We start from the raw sequence: 26,123 nt of genomic DNA, 5'->3' as shown, positions 1-26,123 counted from the left end.
CATCTGCCATTATTATTATTATTATTATTATTATTATTAACATACTTACCTCTCCTTGTGGCCCGACCTGGAAGCCTGAACCTGGGGCAGCAGAACAACTTCATTTCCCAAATTTATTCAATTAATTGTACTTCCTAATTTTACTGTGTTGTCAAGTGTAGCCTACTTGTTGCCACAATCAAGTCTAGCCACAATCGTGTATATATGTACCCACACACACCCACGCACACACACACATATATATATATATATATATATATATATATATATATATATATATATATATATAAATGTGTGTATATATGAATATATATGCCCCTCTCTTTCCCAGATTGTCAGAATAAGACATTTTTTTTCTACAGAACCCCACTTTATAATGGCCGGAATATCCCTTTAGGGTTTAGAAAAGGCAATCCCTAACACGAAATGATTGAATCAAGACAAAACAAATGTATAGAGGAAAGTGTGGGGAGGATAATGAGGATAATGAGAAGTGTTTGCAGCAGCAGGTAACATACCAACGCTCAAATGAAAGGTGTGTGACGCTGAGGGTTTTCCCCAACATTTAAGCAAGTTGGCACGGACTGCTGCAGGTGTTTCCGTGTGTGTGCTGCCCTCTGCAGCACTTGCGCTCTCCTTTCCTCTCCTCCCTCCCGCCCTCCCCCCACAAAACACCGGACTGTCAGTCTGCCGGTGGTCTGAGTGAGGACCCTGGCCGCGGCGCCACCGGACACAGGGTTCGATACCCAGCGGCAGCAGCAGCCATCTCTCCTCCTGTCCTCCTCTGAACCCCCTCCTTTATACTACTCCTCCTCCTCCTCCTCCTCCTGCTGCTGCAGCTCACAAGTTCGAGAGAGAGAGACAGAGAGAGAGAGAGCCTCGTCTCCTCCCGCACAACAAGTCGGTTCTCCTCCGGTGCCACCGCCGACATCGGGCTCGTTCCCTCGCGCTGAATGCGGTGCCATAAATGGGCCTGACAGGATGTGAAGCCTCGCTAGAAGAAGCAGCAGGATGGCGAAACCGGGCTTGTCTGCAGCCGTGCTGCTGCTCCTGCTGCTGGGCTTGTTCGTCTGGGCGTCCTCGGTTAATGCCGGTGAGTTGAACCACAGGTTGATGAGCGATCATCGCAGGTAAACAAGCCCCGGCTGATCACATCTGTCTGTCTGTCTGTCTGTCGGTCTGTCTGTGTGTTCGGACCACTGCTGACTGACGGCTGTGCAGCTCAGCTCTCTGGGAACCGAACTGCTGTGACACATATGCGAGGGATTTTTATTTATTTATTTATTTTGCACATTTGAGCTTTTTGTCTGCAATGAAACTTGTAAACAATAAGCTCTGTTAAAGCACCCCCCAAAAAAATGGCTGACACGAGAAACAATCCAACACTGCATCAATACTTGACTTCCAGCACAACTTGCATGGGCAATTTTAGAAAGAAATCTTAAAATTTTAATGAATGCAGTTGCGCAAGAGAGCTCCTACATAAAATAATGATAATAATAAAAATAATAAAACAAATCCAAATACTTTAAAAACAAAGAACAACCAGAGAAACTGCATTTTTTTTTACCTGAAAATGGAAGTGAATTTTTGTGCAAGTTGTTGAAGAAACAACCATTAACTGAACTGTTAAAGTTAAAAAGAGCAGCTAAAACCAGCAAAACAGGAGCTAATTGCTGACAGTAGCAAAACAGTGACAAAAAGCTAAAATGAGCAAAACCATAAGGTTTATATTTAAAAGTAGGAGAGTCTAAGCAAAAGGCTAAATGCAGAAAAGCCATAGCAAAAAGCTAAAACCAGGTAAACCGTATAGCTAAATGCTAAAAGTAGCCAAACAAGGGGACAAAGCTCAAATCAGCAAAACTGTAGCTATTAAAAGTAGGGAAACGGCAGCAAAAATCTACATGTAGAAAAACCAAAACAGAAAGCTAAAAGCAGCAAAACTGTAGCTGTAAAAGCAGAAATCAGCAAGGCAATAGCTAAAAGCAAACAGAGTTTAAGAGAACAGGAGATTTTGCAGAACAATGTTTTAGAAATAACTGAAAAGCTCTCAATGTAGTTCTATGGGGAAGAACTTTGTAAATAAAGGTAAATATTTAAAAAAAAAAGATATAAAAGGTACAAAACTGAGTCAGCATTCACACTGATGTTTTTTTAAATGTTGCTCTTTTGAATGTGTGCATGACTAAACCAGTCATTTAAATTCACCTCAGCCAGGTAGAAAATTACGATTTCACAATGTGGTTGATATATGGAAACAGCTCTTTTTTTATATATATATACACGTTTTCCTGATATCACGCAGCCGTAGCGTAAATAAAGATTGCTTTGCAAATAATCTCTGCATTGTGAAATTGTCATTTTCTACCTGTCTGAGATGAATTTAAATTGCTTGTTTTGTTCTTCACACATTCACAAAAAAAAGAATGTAAACATCTTGAAAGTCGATCACTTCATGGCTTCAGTTTTAGCCTGTTTCGGTTGCTCTTTTGAAGCTGTTTGAGTTGGGTTTTTTCCCTGAAATTCTATGTAAGTGCTCACTTGAGCAACTCTATCAACATAAGATTTCTTTTCAGAATTGCCCATGCAAGTTGCGATAGAAGTTGAGTGTTGATGCAGTGGGAAATTAGATTTTTTTTTGCATTCAGTTCGTGTCTACAGTTTTTTTTTTTTAATCTTTTGCGATATTTATACAGTATATACTGTGAAATCAATCAATTTTTGATATGTTGTCCAGCCCTAATTTATACACTGTAAAATGGGTTTTTGTCTCTTTGATGTCAATAAGTTTGAAAATTGAAAAAGATAAAATAAAGTTTCTTGGCTAACTAAAATAGTATTGCGTGTAATCTTAATTTTAAAAGTAAATCAGCCCGACAGGTGAACTCAAATGTTTGTATTATTTACCATTTATAACCTCTGTTACTCCTTCTTTAGACTAAAGCCCCATCTACTGGACCCTGAATATTAAAAAAAAAATAATAATAATTTCTGTTATGTTTGTAGTTCTCGTTCAAAGATAATTTAGTGAGTAAAACTGACACTTTTAAAAAACCTAAAGTGGGGATTTTTAGAAATTCAGTTTATATCCGTGTAGACAGGAGATAAGAAGTTTTTCAGAAGCGTTTACGTAGCAGCCTGTGTCGCACATGTTCACTGTCACTTTGGACCATCGACATATATTAGAACTAGACACAGGACCAGAACCCAGAAGCTGAAGCTACACAGGAAGAGCGCCCCCTACTGGGCTGGCCCGGTACAGTTTTTAAGTCCCACCCCTCCTAAGAAAGTAAATAAATATTTCCTTGACTAAAAAATAAAAAAATACACTTCAGAATGTTTGAATGTTTTTTCAGGTGTTGATTTTTGTTGATTTACGTAGTTCTTATCTTGCTGCTATATGCTCAAAGTTGCATTTTTACAAAAATGGTTAGTTTCAATTAGTTGAGGCTTAACTGCAAGTGTCATGTATATATCTGACAGCCAGTTATAAAGTTGGGAATGTGTGTAGGCTGGACTTTTGTATTGATGGTACAGACCCACATCTCTAGTTCGCAGACTCTGGTTTCAAAAATACAACATCCATTCGTCTGTCCTTCTATCCACCCATTCATCCATTCATCATCTGCTGCTTGTTCCTGGGTCAGGTCGTGGGGGCAGCAGCCTGAGCAGGGAAGCCCAGACATCTCTCTTCACAGCCACTTCCAGCTCTTCTGGCAGGATTCCAAGACGTTCCCAGACCAGCAGAGATACAGTATTTCCAGCATATCCTGTCTCTTTCCCGAGGGCCTACTCCAGTTGGAACGCCTCCCTAGAGAGGCATCCAGGGGTTCATCCTTACCAGATGCCCATACCACCTCAACTGGCTCCTCTCGATGTGGAGGAGCTGCGACTTTACTCTGAGTCCCTCCCAGATAACCGAACTTCTCACCTTATCAATAAAGGAGAGCCCAGCTACCCTGCAGAGAAAACTCATTTAGACCACCTGTATCTGGGATCTCATTCTTTCAGTCACTACCCAGAGTTTATAATCATAGGTAAGGGTAGGAATGTAGACCGACCAGTAAACAGAGAGTTTTGCCTTACAGTTCAGCTCCCTCTTCACCACAACGGCCCTGTACAGAGTACACAACATTGTGAAAGTCACACCAATTAGTCTGCCGATGGTGTTCTCCATTCATCCCTCACTCATGAACAAGACCCTGAGATACTTAAACTCCTCCACTTGAGGCAGCACCTCATTCCTAAAATGGAGAAAGCAGTCCACTCTTTTCCAACTGAGGATTGTGGATTCAGATTTGGAGGCGCTGATCCTCATCTCAGCTGCTTCACACTCCACTGCAAACTGCTCCAGTGAGATCTGGAGATCACAGCAGGATGTCGCCAACAAGACCACATCATCTGCAAACAGCAGAGATGGAATCCTGAGGCCACCAAACCGGACCCCTTCTGCCCCCTGGCTGCACCGATAAATTCTGTCCGTAAAGTCACAAACAACATCTCTCTGTACAAATTACAACATGGCAGCACCCAAAGATCTTCAAAGTTGAAGTGGCTTCAATTTTGGTCTGTCCTTATTTATGATGATGCTTTGTTCCCAAGAAACCAAAACAACACTAGAGTTGTTTTACCATTTGTTTTGTTTGATTTTTGTGTGTCTCGCTTCATCCTAATCCTGTAGCCGTTAACCTTTAACCCTGTGCTGAAATGGATATTACCTGAAATTTAACTGTAAAAAATATCAAAGGGGAAAATTAGCTATATTTGTTTTGGGGAACTCTTTAGCCAAACTAAGAATGTACTCTCTCTGTATTTTGATATATCATTAATGTTAATGTTCTTCCCACTTAGTCAAGACAAAAGGAAATTTAAGGATTATTTTTTAGTGTATGTGGACAAAATAAATATCCATGTAAAAAATAAAATAAATTTAGAGTCTTGTAGACAGGGCCTAAGGCCACCCTTCAAGTTATTTTTCTGCTGGATACGAGACACTTTTTAGGGAATGAAGGATTCCTTCCTTACATTTGTTAGTGAAATGTAGACAAAAACTATTTGCTCTAAAATCATAGATTAGTTATATACTGTACTAAGTATTTCGCTGTACCAAGTCAAATTTATTTCAACAAGCCACAGTAGTCATGCAGAATTTGACTTTTCACTAATATTTTCGAGTTGGATCAGCATGTTAGATTTTACAGTGTAGACAGATTTTAATTGTGCATTCAGCATCTATCAGTGTCCTGAAAAGGTATAAAATGAGAAAAATGTTCCTCTTATTTTAAATCCTGATGTCTTCATATAACTTCCATGGTGGATTGAGTTTTAGTCCTGATGAAATTTTGTTTCAAGCATATTATCTTACATTGTTTCAAGATAATAAGCTGAGAGATGACAGATAGCCTAACTCTTAGTGATAAGATCATGTGGGCTTTATCTCAGCCTGCAGAGAGGGGTTTTTAGTTGGCTCCCTGGAGCTGGAGATGTGTGTAGTTTCAGGAGGAAATTTTATAATTCAGCAGCCTTTTTTTGACTCGTTTGACATCAAATGACTTATAAATGGATGGGACTCCATCTCTGCTATTGGATAGTGTGTCTGTATGAGAGAGCTGGAAGAGAAACGGGGAGAAAATACTGAGTCAAACAGAGCGTCATAGCAATAGATCACATACTACTTTAGCTCACTCTGCTCACAAAACCCCTGGAAGTAGAGCTTTTGACTACCAAAATGACTACAGTACTATCACCAGCGCTGTAGAATACCCTCATATTTTTGGCTGTTTTCTAATGGTTGCTGAAGCACCGAACCAAAAAATAATTTATCTGGAAGTGAAACAAAGAGTGCATTCTTCTTGTAATGCCATTATTAAACTTTCTGAACAAGTCTCAGGCTTTGAGTTCTGGGTAGATAATCGAATTTCCAAAAAGTGATGAACAGCTGCAAATAGACCAAAAACATAAGCACAAACACATTTTTAGAATCTGATGTCCTGCTAATTAACGAAGATTCTTTTGCTTTCCAAGACTTTTCAAGGTTGCAAAAGTATTATTACAAGTTCTACCAAGTCCCTGATGTCTCTGTGTTTACAGTAGTTACGTCAATAGACACATGCATAAAGTTCAGAATGCCTCAGCCTCAGAAGTGCAACCCCAGCTCTTTTGCATTCACTTATAATAATAGTGTGTGTAATCCATCAGTGGTGTCTAACATTAATGGATGAGAGGCAACGGGCAGCTGTCTTTCATTTCACTTCCACTTTTACATCTGACTATTTAGCCTAGTCATAACTTTTGTGGGTGAGCACTCCTCTCAACACAGCAGCTTCACACACACTCTCTACTCTTGTGCTCAGCACTAATGCCAGAGAACAACGTGCCAAACACGTCTTTTTATGCATCACTACTTTATTTAGGAGCGTCTCTGACTCTCATTCAATTAAATTCCTCGTTTCCCCGCATGTCGTTCGAACAGGAGAATCACAAGTGCAGGGCATATTTCCACCTGTTTCCATATTTAAACAGAGGCGTGTCGAGGGAGGTGTCTCCTGTGCGCTCTGTTTCATGCTGATTTTGATGTACAACGGAGATGTGCTTGAATTCACGCATACACAGAGTTTGGATTTTTTTGTGTGCGCGCCATGTTTCAGGAAAATCCACATAAGTCTTTGGTCATGAGGCCCCACCTCTTAAAAGAATCTACTTGAAAAAATGGAGAACATTTTGAGAATATTTTGAGAATCCCCACAGAAACCAGAGTGGAAGGGAAGTCCTAGCGACTACTTCAGCAGCACCAGTGAAATCTCTATAAGACCTGCTCAAAGGTGATTTTGCCATCTAGATCTTTTTATACCTCAGACGAAAAGACATTGAAGTGCTAGCTTTGTGTGTGCAAGCACCCCTGTGTGTGTTCTAATACAATGTCAAGGTCTGATTGTGCTGTTACTTTGTCAAATCAGGCTCATGGGAAATAGCGTCTGATCATAGAAGACCTTGAGTTGGTCAGAGCTCACACACAAACTTACTCTGTAAGTCTCTCATCAAAGCAAACATTAAACCAGACACTCTTTTTTTAAAATCTATTAAGGTCAATAAGTTGTGTTGGCTGTCTTGAATTGGATTGATTTCAAAGGTTTATCAGTTGTAAATCTACATTGAGTTATTACTTTCTGAAGGTTTGATTAAAATCTCTCCAGTGGTTTATTCATTATAGGATATTTTCCTAACAGACAGATCAAACTGGCTCCAAATAGTTAATGGCAAAAATTTTACATGACGATCTTTCAGTCTGTTAGCACTTAGAATGTGTTGGAAATCAAGCTCGGCTACAACTTGATATTTTTTTATTACCGTCTACCTTTGCCTTTTAAAGGCAGACGATAATTACAGTTAGGAACTGAAACAAGTTATATAAGATTTGGTTTTACCATGGTTCACATGATCAATAGTGCATCACATTCTTGATAAGATCATATTTATTTTGGACAGACATTAAGAACAGTTGTCAGGAGAGGAAATAAAGCCCCACAAGTGGGGAAAAAAAGGAAGCAGTAAGGAAAACGTGAAAGAGAATTGGAAACAAGGACAAAGAAGAAAAAGCACTTTCTCGAGGGAAACGGAGAAACTTGAGTGTGGGTAATTAGGCCTGGAGTAATGAAAGGAGAAGGCTTAATTTGTGGGAGGTGAAGAGACGATCTCAGGGAAGGTGGGCTGATGGAACAAGACAACAAGAAGTTCAAAGAGAAGGAGTGATTGTGGTCAGAAGATGTGCGAAGATCCCCATTGAAGGAACTGTTTTATCTATTTCAAACTGTGAGAACAGAACATTTATAATCATTTGAACATTGTTGTTTGGTGTGTGTGTGTGTTTGTGTGGGCTTGTGTGTCTGTGTGTGTGTTAGACACTCTGCTGTCAGCTCCGCTCAATGTGACCATCAGAGAGCTCGAGGTCAATTCGGCCGTGGTGACATGGGAAATCTTGGAGGGAGACCCCGTCATTGGATTTGCCATCACCCAACAGGTACCTCTAAGGATGTTCTATACGCTTTTTATGTGAGTGTGGTGAAAGAGAAATTCAAGAATAAGAGTGAAAACAAATCTTAATTAAAGGTCTATCGTTCCTTGAAGGAATTAAACACACACACACCTTTCACACCACAGAGTTTTAGATTAAATTCATTTTATTTGGAGAAATGATGGAGCTGTAGTCAAACCTTTAAAGTTTTTGCCATCTTAAAGTAACTCCCATCTCAAAAATATTTTAGTGGATTATGCAAGTGCTATGATGCAAACCTTTGTGTCACTGCCAATTTCACATTACACAGTTATTTTGACAGAAAATTTAAGAAGCCCCTGCTGGAAGTGCCCCAGGTTGCACCAAAAGTGATAGAGCTAGTGGTTGCTGCTGCTATTTGCCCTCCATTAAATCACAGAATTCTAAGTAAATGACCATGCATAACAAAATGAACTGCAATGGAAAGGTTTGAACAATAGCTATTGAATGAACGGCTTTGAAATTGGAAATGTTCTAAGACAGCATCAATCAACTTTGGTCATCCTATAGGATGTAAATTATATTTCTCGATGTTGGCCATTTAAAAACTATCTACAACAGGCAAGATATTAACTGTTCATAACCTTTCCACTGAACCCCACTACAAAATGCCCAATATAACCATTTAAAACTTTAGATCCATTTTCAAACACTTGTCAGATGTACATTTTGTCCTCGTGAAGTTTTAATGGTTGAGGTTATTTCCTTCTTTAATTACGTGGTAAATAAAAGGAGCCTTACTCTTTAATCCAGCAGAAGCCAATTGACCTGAGCGAGCAGCCCAAGCAGGGTAATAATATGCATTTCCAGTCGAGCGTACTTGGCCTGAGACAAACTCTGTTTCCTTAGGCTTAATTATATCGTAGGAAAAAGAACCCAAAAGGGGTTTATTTAAGCTTTTTTCCCAACCATTAACCAGAAAGACAGAAGTGTATGCATTAACAGAAACTGGGTCCTGTTAAGGAAAACTGGACCTTCCTACAGAAAGGTACACCTTATATAAAACTTCTTTTTAATACATTTTTGATGAGAAGGAGGAAAAGAAGTATTGTCTTGAGAAAGCAAACAGTAGCTAAAAGCTTATGAAATTAACACATTTTTAGTAGATGCTTACTTTGCTAGCAAATTGTTCCATCGCCAACATTTTTTTCCGGTCTCTGTGCCACTGCAGAAGAAGGATGTGCGGATGTTGAGGTTCATCCAGGAAGTGAACACCACCACACGCTCCTGTGCGTTGTGGGATCTGGACGAGGACACCGAGTACATCGTCCACGTTCAGAGCATTAGCATGGGAGGAAGCAGCCCCCCCAGCCAGCCTGTGCTCTTCAGAACGCCAAAAGAGTCGGAGAAGATGGCATCCAAGAGCCCTGGTGAGTCTATCAAGGAATTAAAGACATGGTTGACATTTGCTTTGATTTTTGCACCAGTTTAGATGCAAGAAGATACTAATGTAGATTTTCAGTCACATGCTAATCACTCTCTCCTCTAGTGTCTATAGGTACATTTCCAATATGGACCCAGAACCATTTTACCCTGGTAATTTCAGCCCTGTTGTGTTTGAGCTACAGGGCGGATTAGGTAAATGAATTTGCAGAAGTGGATTTCTTTTCCTCAGCTGTTAAAGTGTTGCAGTGGTCTGACACATGGGGGCCTTTTACACTACTCTGTTTTTGAGTGAAGTGGTAGATTTTTTTTTTTTTTTTTTGCTGCAGTTCAGTTGTTCGATTACTACAACAGCACTCAATTTTCTGAAACCGAAGCTTTCTGAACCTAGGTCTCAGAGTGGAGATCTTCGGACCCTCCCATTTACATTTCAAGGGAAGCCGCAACGTGGGAAATTACACATGTGCACCACAGACGCTGCAGTCAATAGCTGTTCAACACATGCACTAGCTGATCAGCAACAGTAATAATAGCAAATAGCAGAGGGCTGTTTGCGTTACTCACCCTTTTCAACATGTAGCAGCAACCTATGTGTTTTGACCTAACCTTGTTGGTCCAAACAAATGTCCATGTCTGGCAGCACTCTTGACAGATATGCAATATTTACCCTTTTTGTAACATAGTTTTAAGGTCAAGTCTTATTCTTTTCTGTGCACATGTTCACCAATCACAACACACAACAAATCTTCCCTCCAAGAAAGCGTACCTCACTCAGCACATATGATAGTTTAGGTCAAAAAACAATGATTTTAAAGCAACACTATGATTATAATTTAATGTCTGGCAACCCTGACTGGCATAGAAATTACAACAGATTCAGTGAGCACAGCTATATCCATGTAAATTGGTTTTTTCTTGTTGATTTGCCTCTATAAACATTGAAAAAACACTAACATCTCCAGAGATCGGTCTTGTGTAAACAGGGCCATAGAGTGTTCATATTATAGACCTCATATCTCCGCCTTCTCTAGCTGTTGAGTATTGTAGCCAACAGAACCCAATTTATGGGAGCTGCCATGTTGTATTTTTTAGAACCAAAGTCTGTGCACTAGAGATGCAAAGACTTTAAGTTCTGCCTACTCCTGTGCACACAATCAGTATGTCACAAGGCAAATGTGGCAAATGTTTTGGTCACATGTATGAAGGTGCAAATTAGAGTAACTGTCCAGGATTCGACTCAAAACTGCATTCAAGTTCACGCATAGTCACCTGACACCTCCTTCTTTGTTTAATGTTGGTCTCTCGTATTTGATGTAGATAGCCTCCCTAACTCCTCTTGTGGTCTCATAAATGGAACAACTCACTGCAGTTTATAAGCTTGGAGCTCCACACTTTTGAGTTTAAACTGAGAAAACTCTTTGAATGAGAAGCCAAAAGTCTTCAAAAACAAAGAACAAAGTATAGTTGTCCTGTTTTTAAGAATTATGATGCAAAAAATATATTTTCCTGCTTAAGAAATCACAGGATTTCATCTCTCTGTGCTGATATATTGTACTATAGGCTGTCTTTTTGTTGCTTCCAAGTGCTTCCATCTTTTTTATTACAGTATATTCTATAGACACTTCTCCGTGTGAACAACAGTAAGAATCATACAGACATTATGCATTAAATTTTACTTGCATAGGACATGTTACAAACACATGCACGCAAGAAGGAAATTGAAATTCTGTGCATACAAGGGCACACAAAAACACAAGCAAAAAAGAGCCCAGAAACAGAAGCAATCATGCATCAACATAGTCACCCAGATGGAGTAAACAAACATTCTGCTCTTCTGTTTCTCCCCTGCGGAGACACACATCTATATGCTCAAGTTCACGCATAAAGATATGGGCACAAACAGATTTCTATATTAGCTTTTTTTATGCAGGCGATAACACAGTGGAGCACTAATACTCTGTTTAGGCTTTTCCAGGACAAACAAAATGGTCATAAAGCACAAATCTTTGTGAGAACTCCTCTCATCATTCTTTTCACTTACAAGCACAGAGGCTGGCTGCTCTTATCTGGAGCAGCTTGCACTGCTTCCACTTTTATCACGTCCAACCCGGTTACGTTGCCAAAAGCTGCTGCTTCAGAGGGGCAATGCAAAGTGCTGATTGTTCATCAGTGGCCAGGTGATAAGGAAGGAATTGGGTCTTAAGGAAGCTGTGTTTTCCCTAGAAACACCATATTGATTGAGTTGTTTGAGGGGAAACACATGTAGGAATGAAACTAGTTACATTAAAAAGTGTCTGTCTTGTGTAATTTTGTCCCCTCTGCAGTACTGAAGCTCTGACAGTCCAAGCTGGTGTTGGGCTGAAGTGTTGCCAAACATCTGCTGCCCTCATTTTTACTTTTGCACTTGATGTTTTGTCGGTCAGCAAAAGAGGTCGCTCTGATTGGCCGTTCAGTGTCGTGAATGAGCTCAAACAGATACTCATAAATACACTTATTGACAAAAGCTTAGTGGTGGAAATAAAAAGAACGTGATTGTGTTGAAAGCTCATGCAGCAGTATTGTCATGATTACAGTATCAGATCAAATGGATAACAGAGTGCTGTATGGGCACACTGCTGGTGTCTGAATGAAGATATACAGCTATTGTATCACTTAGCAGGGCCTTATCTTTTCATGATGGTTCCTCTTGTTCCTCCTCTTTCACAATGGGTTTCTGCTATCTGAGACATTCACTAAGTAGCTCATCAATGGGGGGCTTTTCTCTTGATGTACTGTCTTGGTTGTTTCATCCTGTATAGTGACTCTAACGCTCAGTAGTCCTCTCCTGACATCAAGACATGCTTCCAACAATGCACAAATGGTCTCATCCTAAATCCAACACTCTGAGACTGTCCACTAAGAGAAAGGAGGGAGGCAGAGGACTAGTGAGCGTCGGAGCCACTATACAGGATGAAACAATCAAGATCCTGGAGTACATCAGGAAGAAAGGCCCCAATGATGACCTGCTAAGTGAATGTCAATGTGGAAGAGGACAATAAATAGGAAAAACTGTCATGGAAAGATAAGCCCCTGCACAACATGTACCACCAGTAGATTGAGAAGGTGAATGATATCAACAAATCCTACCAGTGGCTAAAGAGGGCTGGACTGAAGACAGGCACAGAGGCACTAATGATGGCAGCACACAAGCAATAGAGGTCAGGGTCTACTATACCAGACAGGACATAATAGCAGGATGATGTAAGATGCAGTCAGGCAGAGAAAGCATATATGGAACACCATAGTCAAGTGGATGGAATAGTGTACAGGAACATCTGTACCGAGTATGGACTGTAGGTCCCACAGTCAAAGTGGGAGAGTCCACCAAGGGTGGTGGAGAATGGCAGGGCTAAGATACTGTGGGACTTCCAGATCCAAACTGACAAACAGATGATGGCTAACCAACTGGACATTGTGGTGGTCGAGAGGCTATAGAAGAAGGCAGTGGTGATAGATGTAGCAAGTGACTGTAACATCAGAAAGAAGGAGCACAAGAAGCTCAAGAAATACCAAGGGGTGAAAGAGGAAATAAAGAAGTTATAGAGAGTCAAGGCCTCAGTGGTACCAGAACAACTATATATATGAACACAGTCAAAAATTTATTGAAACGTGCAAATATGTTGCCATGCTGATGACCATTTCACTTCAATTTAGAGGTATCCCATAATTTTTATAAGGAATATTCTTTTAATTATTAATTATTATTTTTTTGCTGTGTGTTGCCATGTATGTCTGGTCATGAGACGCAGGTTTTCAGTGGGACGATTTGTCTTGATGTTCAGTGGCTTTGACTTTGATGGATGAATTTGGTGTGTGTTGGTGGAAGCATTCATTAGCTGTCCTGATTAAATCTCTTGGCCATTACTGCTCTCCTCCCCCTCTAAGCGGGTATTAATCAGCATGACACAACTTTGCATTCGTTGCTGCAGCACAACCCAGCACACAACTTGTCTGCATTTCTGCCAGTCTCTTTATTGTTCTGTTCATCTGCTGCCCACAATCAAAAGCTGCAAGACAGAGCGTAGAGATTCTCTGATGTTTTAATGTGGCAAAGCATCAATTGAGGTAATAGAGTAGACCTTCATGATTGAAACCTACAGTATATTAGGAAGTTTTGTATCCACGAGACCAAATAAATATTGATGTCAGATAACCTAGAAAAAAATGCATGTAGAGGTTTTCATAGATTGTATTTTTTTCTTCCTGAACTAATGTGGTATCAGTAATTTTTTTTTCAGGTTGAAGAAAAACAAAGAATTTTATTTCTATTATTTTTGGATCTTCTGTTTTCAATTTTTTAACTACATTTTGACGCTTCAGTCTGATAGATGGACTTACCAAACTGACAAGCTGATTTGTTTGCTGTCTCATCAGAAGACAAGAAATTTAAATTTCTCATCAGTGACTCCATTTGGGTGTCTTTGGAGTTCCTGAGTGATAAATTGCACAAATATTGATACTAGTGAATTTTCTCACAGTACTGGTGTGTTTCATTTGTACTCAGGAGTTGGATTTTTTTAGTTCCATATTGCATAAATCAATTGGAACACCCCCTGAAGTCAGAATTCCAACTTGGAGAGTTGGAGGTCCCTGACCAAGTCCGGCCTCTGAATCGAATATGGCAGCATTGTGTATGAAAAGTGGTGAGAGACGCAGTAATTAACCTTTTACTTTTATTTCAATTAAATCAGTTTTACACAGAGTACTTTGCAACCTCTTTTAGGAAACATGTTGTGACAGTGTTTGAATGCATAAAATGCAGAAAAATACATAGTTATTGACTTGTACCACTAACAATAGGTAGCCTAGTTACTGGTTTTCTGATTTGCAAATAGAATACAGTTAAGTTAGGTGTGACGTTATTCCCTGATCTGAGTTCTGAGTTGTGAAGTAAATAAAACACAGGATATTTTACCTCCTGAAAAAGAACATCTACAGATGTGGATACATTTGTTGGTACCAATCCACAATAATAATTATAAAAAGAACACAATTTATGAGATGAAACTTATCAAAATGGGACTGATGGTGTGATCAGAAACCAATGCACCTTGACCTTCGAGTTCAGCTTGAATGGTTTGCTTGGTTTCTTTTTCTAACATCCACACAATCTGTCATTTCCTCCTGCATCCATGGCCTGGCAGGTTGGCTACAGTCCTGTGAGCTTTATACTTTTTAATAATACAGGCAGATGTGGTCACAGGAATGTGAAGCTACTTGGAGGTGGTCTTGTAGGCTTTCTCTTTAACAGGGATATCTACGATCTTCTTTCTGAGCTCCTCAGACAGCTCTCACTTTCGCTTTCTCTGCTCCATGTTCAGTATGGTGCTAACAATGATACCAAACTACTCAGTGGCATTTTGCTCTATCATACACTAAAAGCGTGCGGATATACATTAGACAACTGCTTTTAACTGAATTACTTTTCACAAGACATTAGGCATTGTTTTAATGAGCTACATGGATACCAACAAATGTATCCATGTCTGCTTGTGGTTTTCCTCCTTCCGCTAATGGTCAAACTCAGTCTTCTTCCTCATATCTTTGATGCCACCCTTTTGAATTGGAGTTTTACTAAGGCGAATGAGGTATTGGCGAGCATGGTTTGCACCGTCCCGATAATCTGACCAGCACACAGTCAGCAGCAGATGGACCTGATACAGATGATGAAACTGACATCACACACGCCTTGAGGTTGAGTTGATGTGCAGACCATGAGTTGCCCTCCAGGCTACTCTGAAGTTGCATAAATACTGCTCATTGAATTTTCTTTCAGTGTTTTGATCATACATTGATTTCATTACTGAAAGCAAAGTGATGTGCTGGACAAATGAGCAGCTTGCCAATAAAGAAACCAGAATATAACCAATGATGTTAAAAAGCTTTAAACAGTACAGGAATCAGTACTGAGATCAGTAGCTGTTGTGTTCATTTAACAATATATTAGTATTTGTTTACTGTTTCTCTCCAGAGGCTTAATATCAGCCGCTTGCATTTGCACATTTGACATCCTCAAGGCTGACAGGATGGCTTAACACCCACAAAGCTGTCATCTTCTCCCCTGGTATCTGCGGAACATCCAGCTTCATGTTTGCGGTGCCAAAGGTGTGCCTTCGCAACAAAAAACATTTATTATCCGCTTTTCTGAAGTGTAATAAACTCACTACGCCTGTCAGATCTGAGGCTCAGAAGGATCACCATGGTAACAGGAGACCTAATAGTATGCCACACCATAGAGGTGTGGAGGACATCATCTCGAACCCATCCAGACAAAGCTGAGTCCTAAAGTCTTAATGGAAAAGTCATGGGGGGGGGGGCACATTCATAAGACCTGGACCTGGAACAGGTCCTGTCTTAAATATAAGAGTTGGCATTTAGCTTTTAGAGTGACTTCTTAACTTATACCACTGGTAATGTGATATGAGGGCTGTCACAAAGAATTGGTGATACATTACTCATCCATCATTCGAAAAATAAATCCGAATTTTTTTTTCCATTCTGTATGGCAGTTGTAATAAATATCAGAGGTACTCACCAAACTTTTCATTTTAAGGTCTAATTATTGCCCACCTTTCATGGCAGCAGGCGATAGTGTAATTGCCTGTGTGTGTTCATTTGTTTCTGTCAGTAAAATATCTGAAGAACCAGTGGCAGATTTTAATGAAATTCTCTGAATGCAATTAATGATTGTACCTCTATAACTGATTAATGTTCGGAGTCAGCTCGCTTCAACATGGATGGCGGCCATGTTGAAACACAAAAATGTCTTTAACTCAGTCAGTTGTACAGATATTGACCTTAAACCGGGTGTGGTAGTAGCTGAGACTCATCCCCAACACATACTTTGAGCGCTGACTGATCATGTGAGATCTTTGTGTAAAATTTTGTCAGACAAGGCGTTGGGTGGTATGCATTCCTTGAAGGAATGCTAGGCCTTTTATTTATTTATTCATTTACTTTTTCTAAATGTAGCGCCTTTGTTTACTGTCAGTAAAATAAACATACTGTTTGGTGCCTCACATCATTTACTTCAATGCCATTTTATTTTCTGTGACACCAGAAAGCCAGCAGCAGGATATTGTTTTTACAGGACAATCAACCTTTGAAGACCAGCTTCCGTCTATCAGTGTGTGATGAACCTTCCCCCTGAGGATATTAGTGCAAAATGCAAGCACAGACAAATCAGTGACAACAATGCCTTTGTTCTGTTTCACATGGATAATAGACAAAGCCGGGGCAGGCAGGCTCTGGCTGGATAAGTGACACAGTTTGACCAGAGGGGTAAAGGAGAAGGCACAAAGCCTGGCAACAAGACTGAAAGGCTGTAACTCAGACTGCGTTCCAACCTTTAAGCTTGTGATTGGTGTTATGCTGCAGCTGCCAGAATTCTGTCAGCAAGAGAAACCCAGTGAGTGATGGGGTAGGGGTCCAGCTCTGTGTCTCTGCAGACCGCTGCTCTCTTTTAGCTTTAATTACACTGACCAGAGTGGGGAATTTACCTCTGTCAGACTCTCTGCCCTCATGTCACCCTGTTTGGTTCTTTTATCTATCCCCGCAGAGTTTCAGGGGGATGGAAGCTTCACATTCGCTCTCCTGGACGATGAATTGCAGTGTTCTCCACGGCGCTTTTGTTGACTCTGCGCGTGCATTTGTGTGTGTGCTCTCTCTGCAGATGAGGTGACGATGGAGGAGGTTGGTCAGGCCCAGCTGAGGGCTGGAGAGCTCATCATCATAGTTGTGGTGCTCGTCATGTGGGCAGGTAATCTTCCTCTTCAGCATTGCTCGTTTATCACCGCACACCTGAGGGGAAAGCACTGCCTTTGGAGCAAATAAGCTCTTTGAGTGAGTTCCTATCAGGGGACAAACACTCGGGCTGCGGTGTCATCTCTCTGCGATCTGTGTTTTGGTCCCTGCAGTGCTTTAAGCCCGATGCAAGAACCCTCAGACTGTGTATTTTTGGAGAATCACAACCACAGATTGTCAAACTAGACAAAAGATAAAATGACAGCATGGGTCAGAATCCACAATCTGAATCACCATTTATGTAAATTTCCATGAACTTCTGCACATGGTTGCTGGTATGCAAAGCCCAATTTATAAATCTCTGTATTGTAAGTCAGGGAGAAATTCTCATGAGAGTCCAGTTAACAGCTACTTAGAGGGAGGTAAAATCTGTTTTCAGATGTTTTACACCACAAACATGGAATCCATTTGGAATGGATTTTCAAATGTCAAAAATTGATATTGTTAATGTTAATCTGTGCTGCCACTTTAGGAGAGTCAGCAGAGTTGTTGCTGTGTGGTGCTGTTTGTCCCAGTAGAGTTACCGTAGCTTCCTGTAGTGGAAACATGTTGCAGTAAAACTATTTGTTTTCACATCTTTTGTCATATTTTCGTCACTGAACCCTGAAGAATATGTCTTTAAATAATAGCTGATATTATCGTAACATGACTATCTTTAGTAATGACGTTGAAATGTCTGATTTGTGCATAAACATGATGCTAACTGCATTAGCTTTTTCATGGCATTTTTATTAAGTTAGTATGTATCTATGCTAATTGTTGCTAAGCAGCCTGTGATTAATAATTGTTGTTTTTTTTTTTGCATATGTTCTTGTGAAGTCTTTATTAGACATAAAAATCTTTAATCAGTCTGTATGTAAAATAAGCCATAGTTATTTAGGTTTCAAGATTATCAAAGTGCATCAGTAAATGATTTATAATCACATCACAGCTATCTGAGTCATAATCTAATCAAATCACGAAGTGCCTGAAGCTTTCCCCCCTTTACTGAGCAGGGCTTGTTTAAAAGCTGATTTTTATGATTTAATGCAGCTTAAGTAAAAATAAAAAACTCCTAACAGTTTAACACTATGTTATATATTTTACACCTCATCACTCCTGTCAGTCAGTTGTTTATCCATCCATTCATCCTTTCATCCATTCTTTTTTTTTCTACTCATCTGTGGTCAGATTGCAGAAGCAACCGGTTCAGGAGGTAAACACGGGCATCCTTCTCCTCCGTGACTCTCTCCAGCTCCTCCTGGGGGATCCCAAGGTGTTTTTAGTCCAGAGAGGATGTATTATCCATCCAGCAAATTCAGGGTCTGTCCCATGGTCTGCTCCCAGTGCCCGGAAAACATCCAAAGGGAGGTGATCAGGAGCCATCCTAATCATGTGCTTCAAACACCTCAGATGACTCCTTTCAGAGCTCCCCCTGAATGACAGAACTCTCCACCTTATCTGAGCCCAGGCTCCCTACAGGGGAAGCTGATTTCACTCAGTTATATCTCATTCTTTCAATCATGATCCACAGCTCATGACCACAGGGCGAGGGCTGGAACGTAGATGAACCAGTAAATCCAGAGCTTTGCTGTTTGGCTCAGCTCCTTCTTCACCACGACAGTCCAATACCACAGCAGTCACAACGGCTCCATGACAGCAAATTTCTGATCAGCAGTCCATCAGCTTCTTGAGTTCCTTTGCTTGAGGGACGAACATCTCAGCAATTCATCTGCAAAATGTCTGCCAAGGTTCGTTTCATTTTAAAAGTAGATGCTGAAATAGTAAGCAAAAAAACAAATTCACAAAACATTTTTTTTTCTGAGTCTTGTAAGTAGTTTTTTTTAAAAAAACATTTTGGTTTGGACCAAATCAATCGACACACACCTCACAACGAGTCACTCAAATCGCTGCGCCTCGGTGAAGAAAGAGTTTCCAGCTAAATGGATTTTCAGCTTGGTGCTAATGGAAATTAACTTCTCAGGGCTTTGTCCTGTACAAAGGAGAGTTCCTCCACATTCACACATCACGCAAAGAGTGCACGGCAGATTACAAGGTTGCCTATTCATCATCGCGCGGTGGTCGTTCCATCTGTTTGCAAAAGGTCAGTGTGATATTTAAGATGTAAGGCGTAAAGCAGCCTTTGGTGTGTCTCGCTTTGCAGATGCACATTTCTTTCCCCAAGTGACGAGAGATACACATGTGGCCCAAATGCTGTATATAGTATACAGCACAATGAAAAGCTTGAAGTGGCTCTCCCTTGCCAATTACCGGTGAGAGGGCTGAGACGCTGAGGGAGCTTCAAAGAAAGTTAAAGAGGAAGCAGGAAACAAGGCAGTGGGAAATACAGCAATGGCCAGGATGGTTTAGAAAAAAAAAGCTAAAGTGAAAGAAGCGAATTGTGTTTTCCAGCTTTTAATTGAGCCTGTGGGGCAGGCTGGGGGCTATAATAGGAAGATATCCCATCTTGCACTTTGGTATCGCAATGATCAAATGAGCAGAGGCTGACATAAGCAGAAACACTAAATCCAGTTCGGGCTTGGACTCAGCCTGTCGCCCGCTCCTTCACCGTCATAAATTATTCCCTTTCTCATTTCTCCAAGCTTGCACTCTATCTGCTCTCACATCTAGAGCTCCTGCGCTGTGGTTTTAATATCTCCGACTCGAGGACTCCCCATCGCTGTCTGCTCATTCCACACTCTTCGTGTTTCCGTCTCGGCTCAGTTGTACCTGCTGTATTGACAAATCGGGAGAGGATATCTTTCAGCCTCCACCTGGTATTGACAAGAACTCTGTTTCTGTGTCAAATCAACTCAGGCAAATCTGAGGCATGAACTCAATATTAGAATCTGACTGTAAGTACAATTGCCTCCTTTGAGTTTGGATAAATCAAAACATTTCCTACTCATTGTCCTCATAACTGGATATTACGAAGCCTTTGGTGGCGTGACATGATTTACATGAGCTGATGATGTTTACTTCGTTCGTCATGGATTTGTCCTGACATGTACGGAGCTTAGAACGACACTTCACTGATGATGTTTGAAACGGCACCTAATATATCTTCCACCTACAAGCTTGTTGAAGCCCAGATAGTCTTTATCAGTAACAGGGTGATGACATTTAATTAGAAAATTTTGAAGGATGCCAGTGCTTGAAATTCCAACACATCAACTCTTGTCTAGGAAGCCCAATAGGAATTTTGGACTTGAGATAATAAGCTGATAAAATGTGATAATAAAATGACAAAATGCGTGTTTTGCCATATCAGCCATGTGAAACGTGTAAAGACAATCAAGGTTAAAAGAAATGTTAAAACCGCTGCCAGTGGCTCATTATGGTCACCATGTTAACCACACACCTGTGTCTCTGACTCACTGACAGAACTCCTAATAAGGCAGGCAGAAGTAGAAAGTAATCCTAGTGTTTACTTTCTAGGAAAAACCTATTAGTGTGTGAAAAAGATTCCTGCACCGGCAGTGGCAGAAGCATCTGGTAATCGCACGTGAATTGTCATGTTTCTACAGTGTTTTATGTAGGAGGTATGACAAGTTATAAAGACTCTTCACTTCCAGTTTTAAAGGATAATTCTGAACTCAGATAGACTGGGAATCAATGAGAGTTTGGATGTGATCGTGCTGTACTTAGGAGGGATTTGAGAGAAAACCGTAAGTCCTATGGGAGTGTGAGACACTGGGGGAAAAAGTCAAAAATGTGTCTACATTTACGAATATGAATTATATTTTAAAAATTATTATCTATTCATGTAAAAATGTGCCTTGGTTTCACTATGACACACAAAAAACAACAAAAACATAAAAGGCAGTATAAAAGACCATCACTTAATCAAAGCATTTTAAATAAAAGAGTCAAACTATAGCAGATTACAGGGATCAATTCAGTCAAAAACTGACATCCTTATCTTTAGTCTTAACCCCAGTATTATTTATCACCTTAATTACCTTGGGGCAAAAGAAATTTTGCTACTGATCGTCTAAAAGACCTCCCTGAAGGTAGGAGATCAAATTCACTGTAAAGTGGACGAGAGGGAACACTAATAATTCGCTCAGTAAATGTTTAAGTTCCTTTGTGGTTTTCAGATATAAATTGTGTAGAAAGTCTAAAATTTGGTGGAGTAAATAAGAATGTGAACAGTGTCAAGAAAATCAAGAAACACCCACATGAAGACAGACAGATATTAGTAACATTTGTGACCAGTGCTGGCAGTATGAGTGAAAATGAGCAAAGGCGACAGTGCAAAAATGTGCAAATATTCATTTTGCCATAATTGAGATCTGGGTAGAAATTAGTCCATAAAGACACTATCTAGTGATCCCAGTAAGTAAAGTAGCATATAATCTTCCTACACTGCCTTTAAGTCAAAGTTTTCTAATAGGTATGTCTTCAGAAATAATCCTTCTAATTTTCTTTAAAATTGACCACTTTTCTCTGCTGGCTGTCATAGTGTTGGGAAATCCCTTCAGAATAATGGTTGGTGTCGTTGTGAAGCCTAGGAATTTTCCTTTTTAAATGTAGGGGTTGCATTTCTGGTGACATCATTCCAGACAGATAAAAATCGAGTTTTCAAACCGGCGCGCTTGTAAACAAAACTAGCTTGTTGCCAGGTGATAAATCCCCAAATTTGAACAAACTAAGTATCACTTTAAAGCTTTTGAGATGGAGAGTTTGAAAATAATAACTCAATATTGAGAAACTCCTCATTTTGCCAGCACGGGTGACATTTAGTCACGCTAACAGGTTTGTTGTAGTTCTATTAATGCTCGTGTCGTGTCGTTTCTCAGGGGTGATCGCCTTGTTTTGTCGCCAGTACGACATCATTAAAGACAATGAGCCCAACAACAACAAGGACAAAGCCAAGAACTCCTCAGAGTGCAGTACCCCTGAGCACCCACAAGGGGGGCTACTGCGCAGCAACGTCTAGGACCAACCCTCTATCGCCTTCTGCAATAACAAACCTTAGATCTCAGGACAGGTGAGGAAGCTCTTGTCTCTTCATACGTAAAAGTGTTTTGCTTTCATGCTTTCTATACGCAAACAATTTTATCTCTGCCTGTCATATTTTACTTCACTTAATCTTGCTTTTAAACAAATCGATGGTTTGCTGAACCCTTATATTTGTTTCAACTTACCATGGTTGAAACTATAGCAAAGCAGACGTGTGAAGCTTTGGGTTTCTCAATATTGTTTGGGTTTCATCATTATGAGAAAGACACAGAGGTGTTTCCATAGTTCAGTTTTGAGCCTAATGTGTAAAACATGTAAGGAACGGATTGTATTGTTTGGATTCTGCAGCACATAGACCATCAACCTGTGAGGATTCAAACTTTATTTAGCTTTAGGCTCTGTCCACACTTGCACCATTTTTAGGCAAAAGTAAAATTTCCTATGACTTTGCTGAATGCAAAGTATAAAGAAATCAAATACATAATTAGGACCATTTTAGAGTTTGTAAGGTAACCCCAAGAAAAAAGCTTATTTGCCCCCATTTGGGATTTCTAATTTTGTCACTTCAGTTGACAAAATTAATGTTGCTGGCAAACCCTCGCTTGTTGCTCCAAAGAGTTGTATGAATTTTAGAGAATCTTTGTTCCTTAAGTGGTAAAATTCAAAGCTGGAATGGCATAGCAACTGTTGGGTCTTGGTGATCATCAGTTACAAAATAGTAGAAGTGAATTGGACAAGAAAAAAGGAACAAATAAACTATCAGGATGCTGGAGTTTTGACTTGTCACTGTTGGTTATTACAATCACCAAACATAAAGTAACTGTGCTTCTTTCAGATCCTGAGACCAACAAAAAGCCATCCAGAAAAAGAAAAAGACTGCAAAGAACAGATGAAACCATAAAGAAACCTTGACATGATGGAGAACTTTGCAAAACTGAGAACCTGCAAAGATAAAGACTCCGAGCAGTCAAACAGTGCGCAACAGAGAACATCTCTTTTCGTCGGAGCTGTTGCCGACTTCCAGCAAGTGTTCGGTAGACGCTCGGCGAGAACTGCTCGATTCATACATTTTTGTTACTCCTCATCTGTGGCATGGAATCCCAGGAGCTGATCGTCGAACATGAATGCCGACGTCACATCAGGATGACAGCTCGGAAACGGTGGAAACTTTGCCAGCAACACCAGAATCGCTGGTCCAGGTATCAGTCAGCACACGACAAAAACAAAGCAAAGCTCTGTTTGAAACCAAGGACTTTCATTTTTCTGTTGTTCTGTGTGCATTACCTTTTTAGTGTCTTTATTACAGCCCTCTGTGTAGCAGCTTATCTCTCTCGCCTCTCTGCGTTGGTGTCTTTCTTAGAAGCACATTGTCGTACGGTGCTCCTCCTTTTGTGATTGCCTGAACGCCCTACAATCTCGATCGGGGTATGATTTTTATCACCGGGTCGCAAGTATTGCACGACGAGTCTTGTCTCCTGCCTTTAGCTATCCCTTTGTCAACAGTTAAATCATGCATCTGTTCTTTGGTCCCGCTAATTGGAACTTTAAACTCCAGTGTCAGTTCAAGGATTCAAACCCAGCACACTTATTACTCTGCCCTGTGTGATGATGATTGAACGCAGCTATGATTCACGCAGCGTTCAAGGACTGACCGACAGTTTCTCACCCACGTCTGATTTATTGCGAACGTTCAGCTCCAAAAACCCAGAGGCTTTTGCGAGCAGCGCCAACTTTTGGAAGAGTGGCACGACAGGATTTAGGATCATATTGAGGCGTCATTGTTCATCACTGCATATTCAGCACCATATGCTGTTCGGGGTCTGCAGCGGGACGCGCGGGGAATACGGATGTGCTATCATCCCTAATGCAAAGTATACAGTGAGCAGAGTTTGGCTGTGTTTCCCCTGTGGCTTGGCTGATGACCAACGAGAATGCCAGGAAGTGCAAGCTCAGAGAGGCCGAACTCGGCTGTGTGGCAGAACAATGTTGTAACATCCATTTTCTCGCAAATCCCTTTAGCATCCCCTTTGACCATGCGGTAGTACGGGAAAAACCAGTATCAAAGCAGAATTTATGCTGTATTATAAAAGCTTTATTGCTTTTTTGAGTCATTTAGAATGTGTTACAACTTGCTCAAAGCCATAAGAAATGGCTGGCATGATACCAAATGAAAGTAATAAAGCTTTATTTTTTACCTATTTTAACAAACCTAAATTATAAGGAGTGAAATATGTCAGTCAGTTAATCAGTGGCGTCTGTATGAGGGGGGGGGGGGGACACAACAGAATGAAGCACTGCATAAAAATGAAACCAAAGATTAAAGTTAAACGCACAAAAACACAAAGATAAAAAGTCAGCCCAGCATTCAAGAGTGGTTGTTAGAGGTGAAATTGGATTGTAAATGGTCTGAACTGGAATGAAACCGATAGAAATGGATTAAATTAGTTTGACTTGTCCTCTTCGTAAAGTGCCTAAAGATAACATTCGCTGGCGCTATACAAGTAAAACTGAACAGAAATGAAAACAAACTAAATCGTCCCGTTCAGCTAAATTCGACAAACATGTCCTCTCAAATCTCATACTTTAGCTTATCCTTCTGTGCCACGGCGCTCCACTGGCACGTCGAAGGTATCAGTCAGCCTCGTGGTTGCACAGACGTAAGACGAGCTCCTTTGTAACAACAATTTTAGGCGCAATTTATTCTCGGCAACTCCCAAAGCGCCCTACCGCTGTGAAAACTCATTAGTAAATGTTTGTGATTTTACCACTGTAAATGTTCCCTAACAAATGCACCGAGTATTCTCGCTTGAGCAACATTTGTGAAACGTTACTGTGCCCAGCTGCTTTCAGGAAAACACAGAGTATGGATAGAAGCACACAAACTAAACTCGAAAACTGCAAGGCCCCCCGGTCAGTTTGTATTTCTGCCAAGTTGTACTTCTGTGGCTTTGGACACCACGTACCCATACTTATTGGTATAAAAAGAAGCTCCCTACCACAGGTCTTTTTGTACTTATTTTTCAAAACAGAGATTATCTGCTGCGTTTGCACCTCCTATCCACACACAAACAGAGTTTTGGGGGACAAATATAGTTAAAAACAAGCTTTAAAATAAAGTTTAAGGAAACTCAGCTGTTTTATAGTGTATCTGACTCAAAATACTATCATTTTGGGCCGTAGAAACCCAAACAACAATGGAGCCATTTTTATCTTTTTTTTTCTATGTTCATCTTGCTTTACCCTAATCCTGTCACCATTGACCTTTAAGAGGGAACTGTTAAGGGTATTAACCATTTATTTATGTTCGTTTGATGGTTTGCTTTCTTTGGCTTGGCAGATAGATAGATAGATAGATAGATAGATAGATAGATAGATAGATAGATAGATAGATAGATAGATAGATAGATAGATAGATAGATAGATAGATAGATAGATAGATAGATAGATAGATAGATAGATAGATAGATAGATAGATAGATAGATAGATAGATAGATAGGTACTTTCCTTTATTTATCTCTGAGGACAAATTCAAATGTCAAACAGCTTGTTTTAAAAAAGAAACAAACTTTCCATGAACACATAACCAAAAAATCGATTAAAAAAATAAAACATTCACTGTCTTGTCAGGTTGTAGCAGTTGATAGACTTTGTACAAAACAACAAGATGATGCCCACGGTGGGGGGATCAGAAGGACAAGTATAAAGTCTGATAGCAGTGAAGACAAGGACCTTCTGAACTTCTCAATGAGCGGAGCCTACTCATGCTGCTGTTCCTCTGCTGATTTGGAGGCTATTCGTTCGTTCAGTGTGTCCCTCTCCACCAGCACTTGTGACCCTGCATGGGTATTTCAACAGTTTTCTTAAAATATGTGTGAATAAAAAAAGAAATAATATAAACAGAGA

The 26,123-nt window shown here is 40.2% G+C and overlaps 1 protein-coding gene across 1 annotated transcript; it reads left to right on the top strand.

The window, feature by feature from the left end:
• Nucleotides 1-706: 706 nt before the first annotated feature.
• fndc5b (fibronectin type III domain containing 5b) lies at nucleotides 707-24,495 on the top strand. The gene is made up of 6 exons (XM_017421005.2): nucleotides 707-1,093; nucleotides 7,899-8,017; nucleotides 9,222-9,420; nucleotides 17,145-17,231; nucleotides 22,057-22,247; nucleotides 23,055-24,495. Exons 1-5 carry the CDS (start codon nucleotides 1,012-1,014, stop codon nucleotides 22,194-22,196), a joined length of 627 nt encoding a protein of 208 aa, XP_017276494.1. The 5' UTR covers nucleotides 707-1,011; the 3' UTR covers nucleotides 22,197-22,247; nucleotides 23,055-24,495.
• The last annotated feature ends 1,628 nt before the right edge of the window (nucleotides 24,496-26,123 follow it).

This window comes from Kryptolebias marmoratus, linkage group LG5, assembly GCF_001649575.2.
Source record: "Kryptolebias marmoratus isolate JLee-2015 linkage group LG5, ASM164957v2, whole genome shotgun sequence".
NCBI lineage: Eukaryota > Metazoa > Chordata > Actinopteri > Cyprinodontiformes > Rivulidae > Kryptolebias > Kryptolebias marmoratus.
Note: the sequence above shows the minus strand (reverse complement) of the source record. Positions and strands in the feature narration are given on the sequence as shown.

Bases quoted from the DNA above. Each gene is read 5' to 3' on its own strand.
- fndc5b (XM_017421005.2), top strand. From the start codon at position 1,012: ATGGCGAAACCGGGCTTGTCTGCAGCCGTGCTGCTGCTCCTGCTGCTG. The intron at 8,018-9,221 runs GTACCTCTAAGG...GTGCCACTGCAG, and splicing joins GATTTGCCATCACCCAACAG to AAGAAGGATGTGCGGATGTT. The intron at 9,421-17,144 runs GTGAGTCTATCA...CTCTCTCTGCAG, and splicing joins GATGGCATCCAAGAGCCCTG to ATGAGGTGACGATGGAGGAG.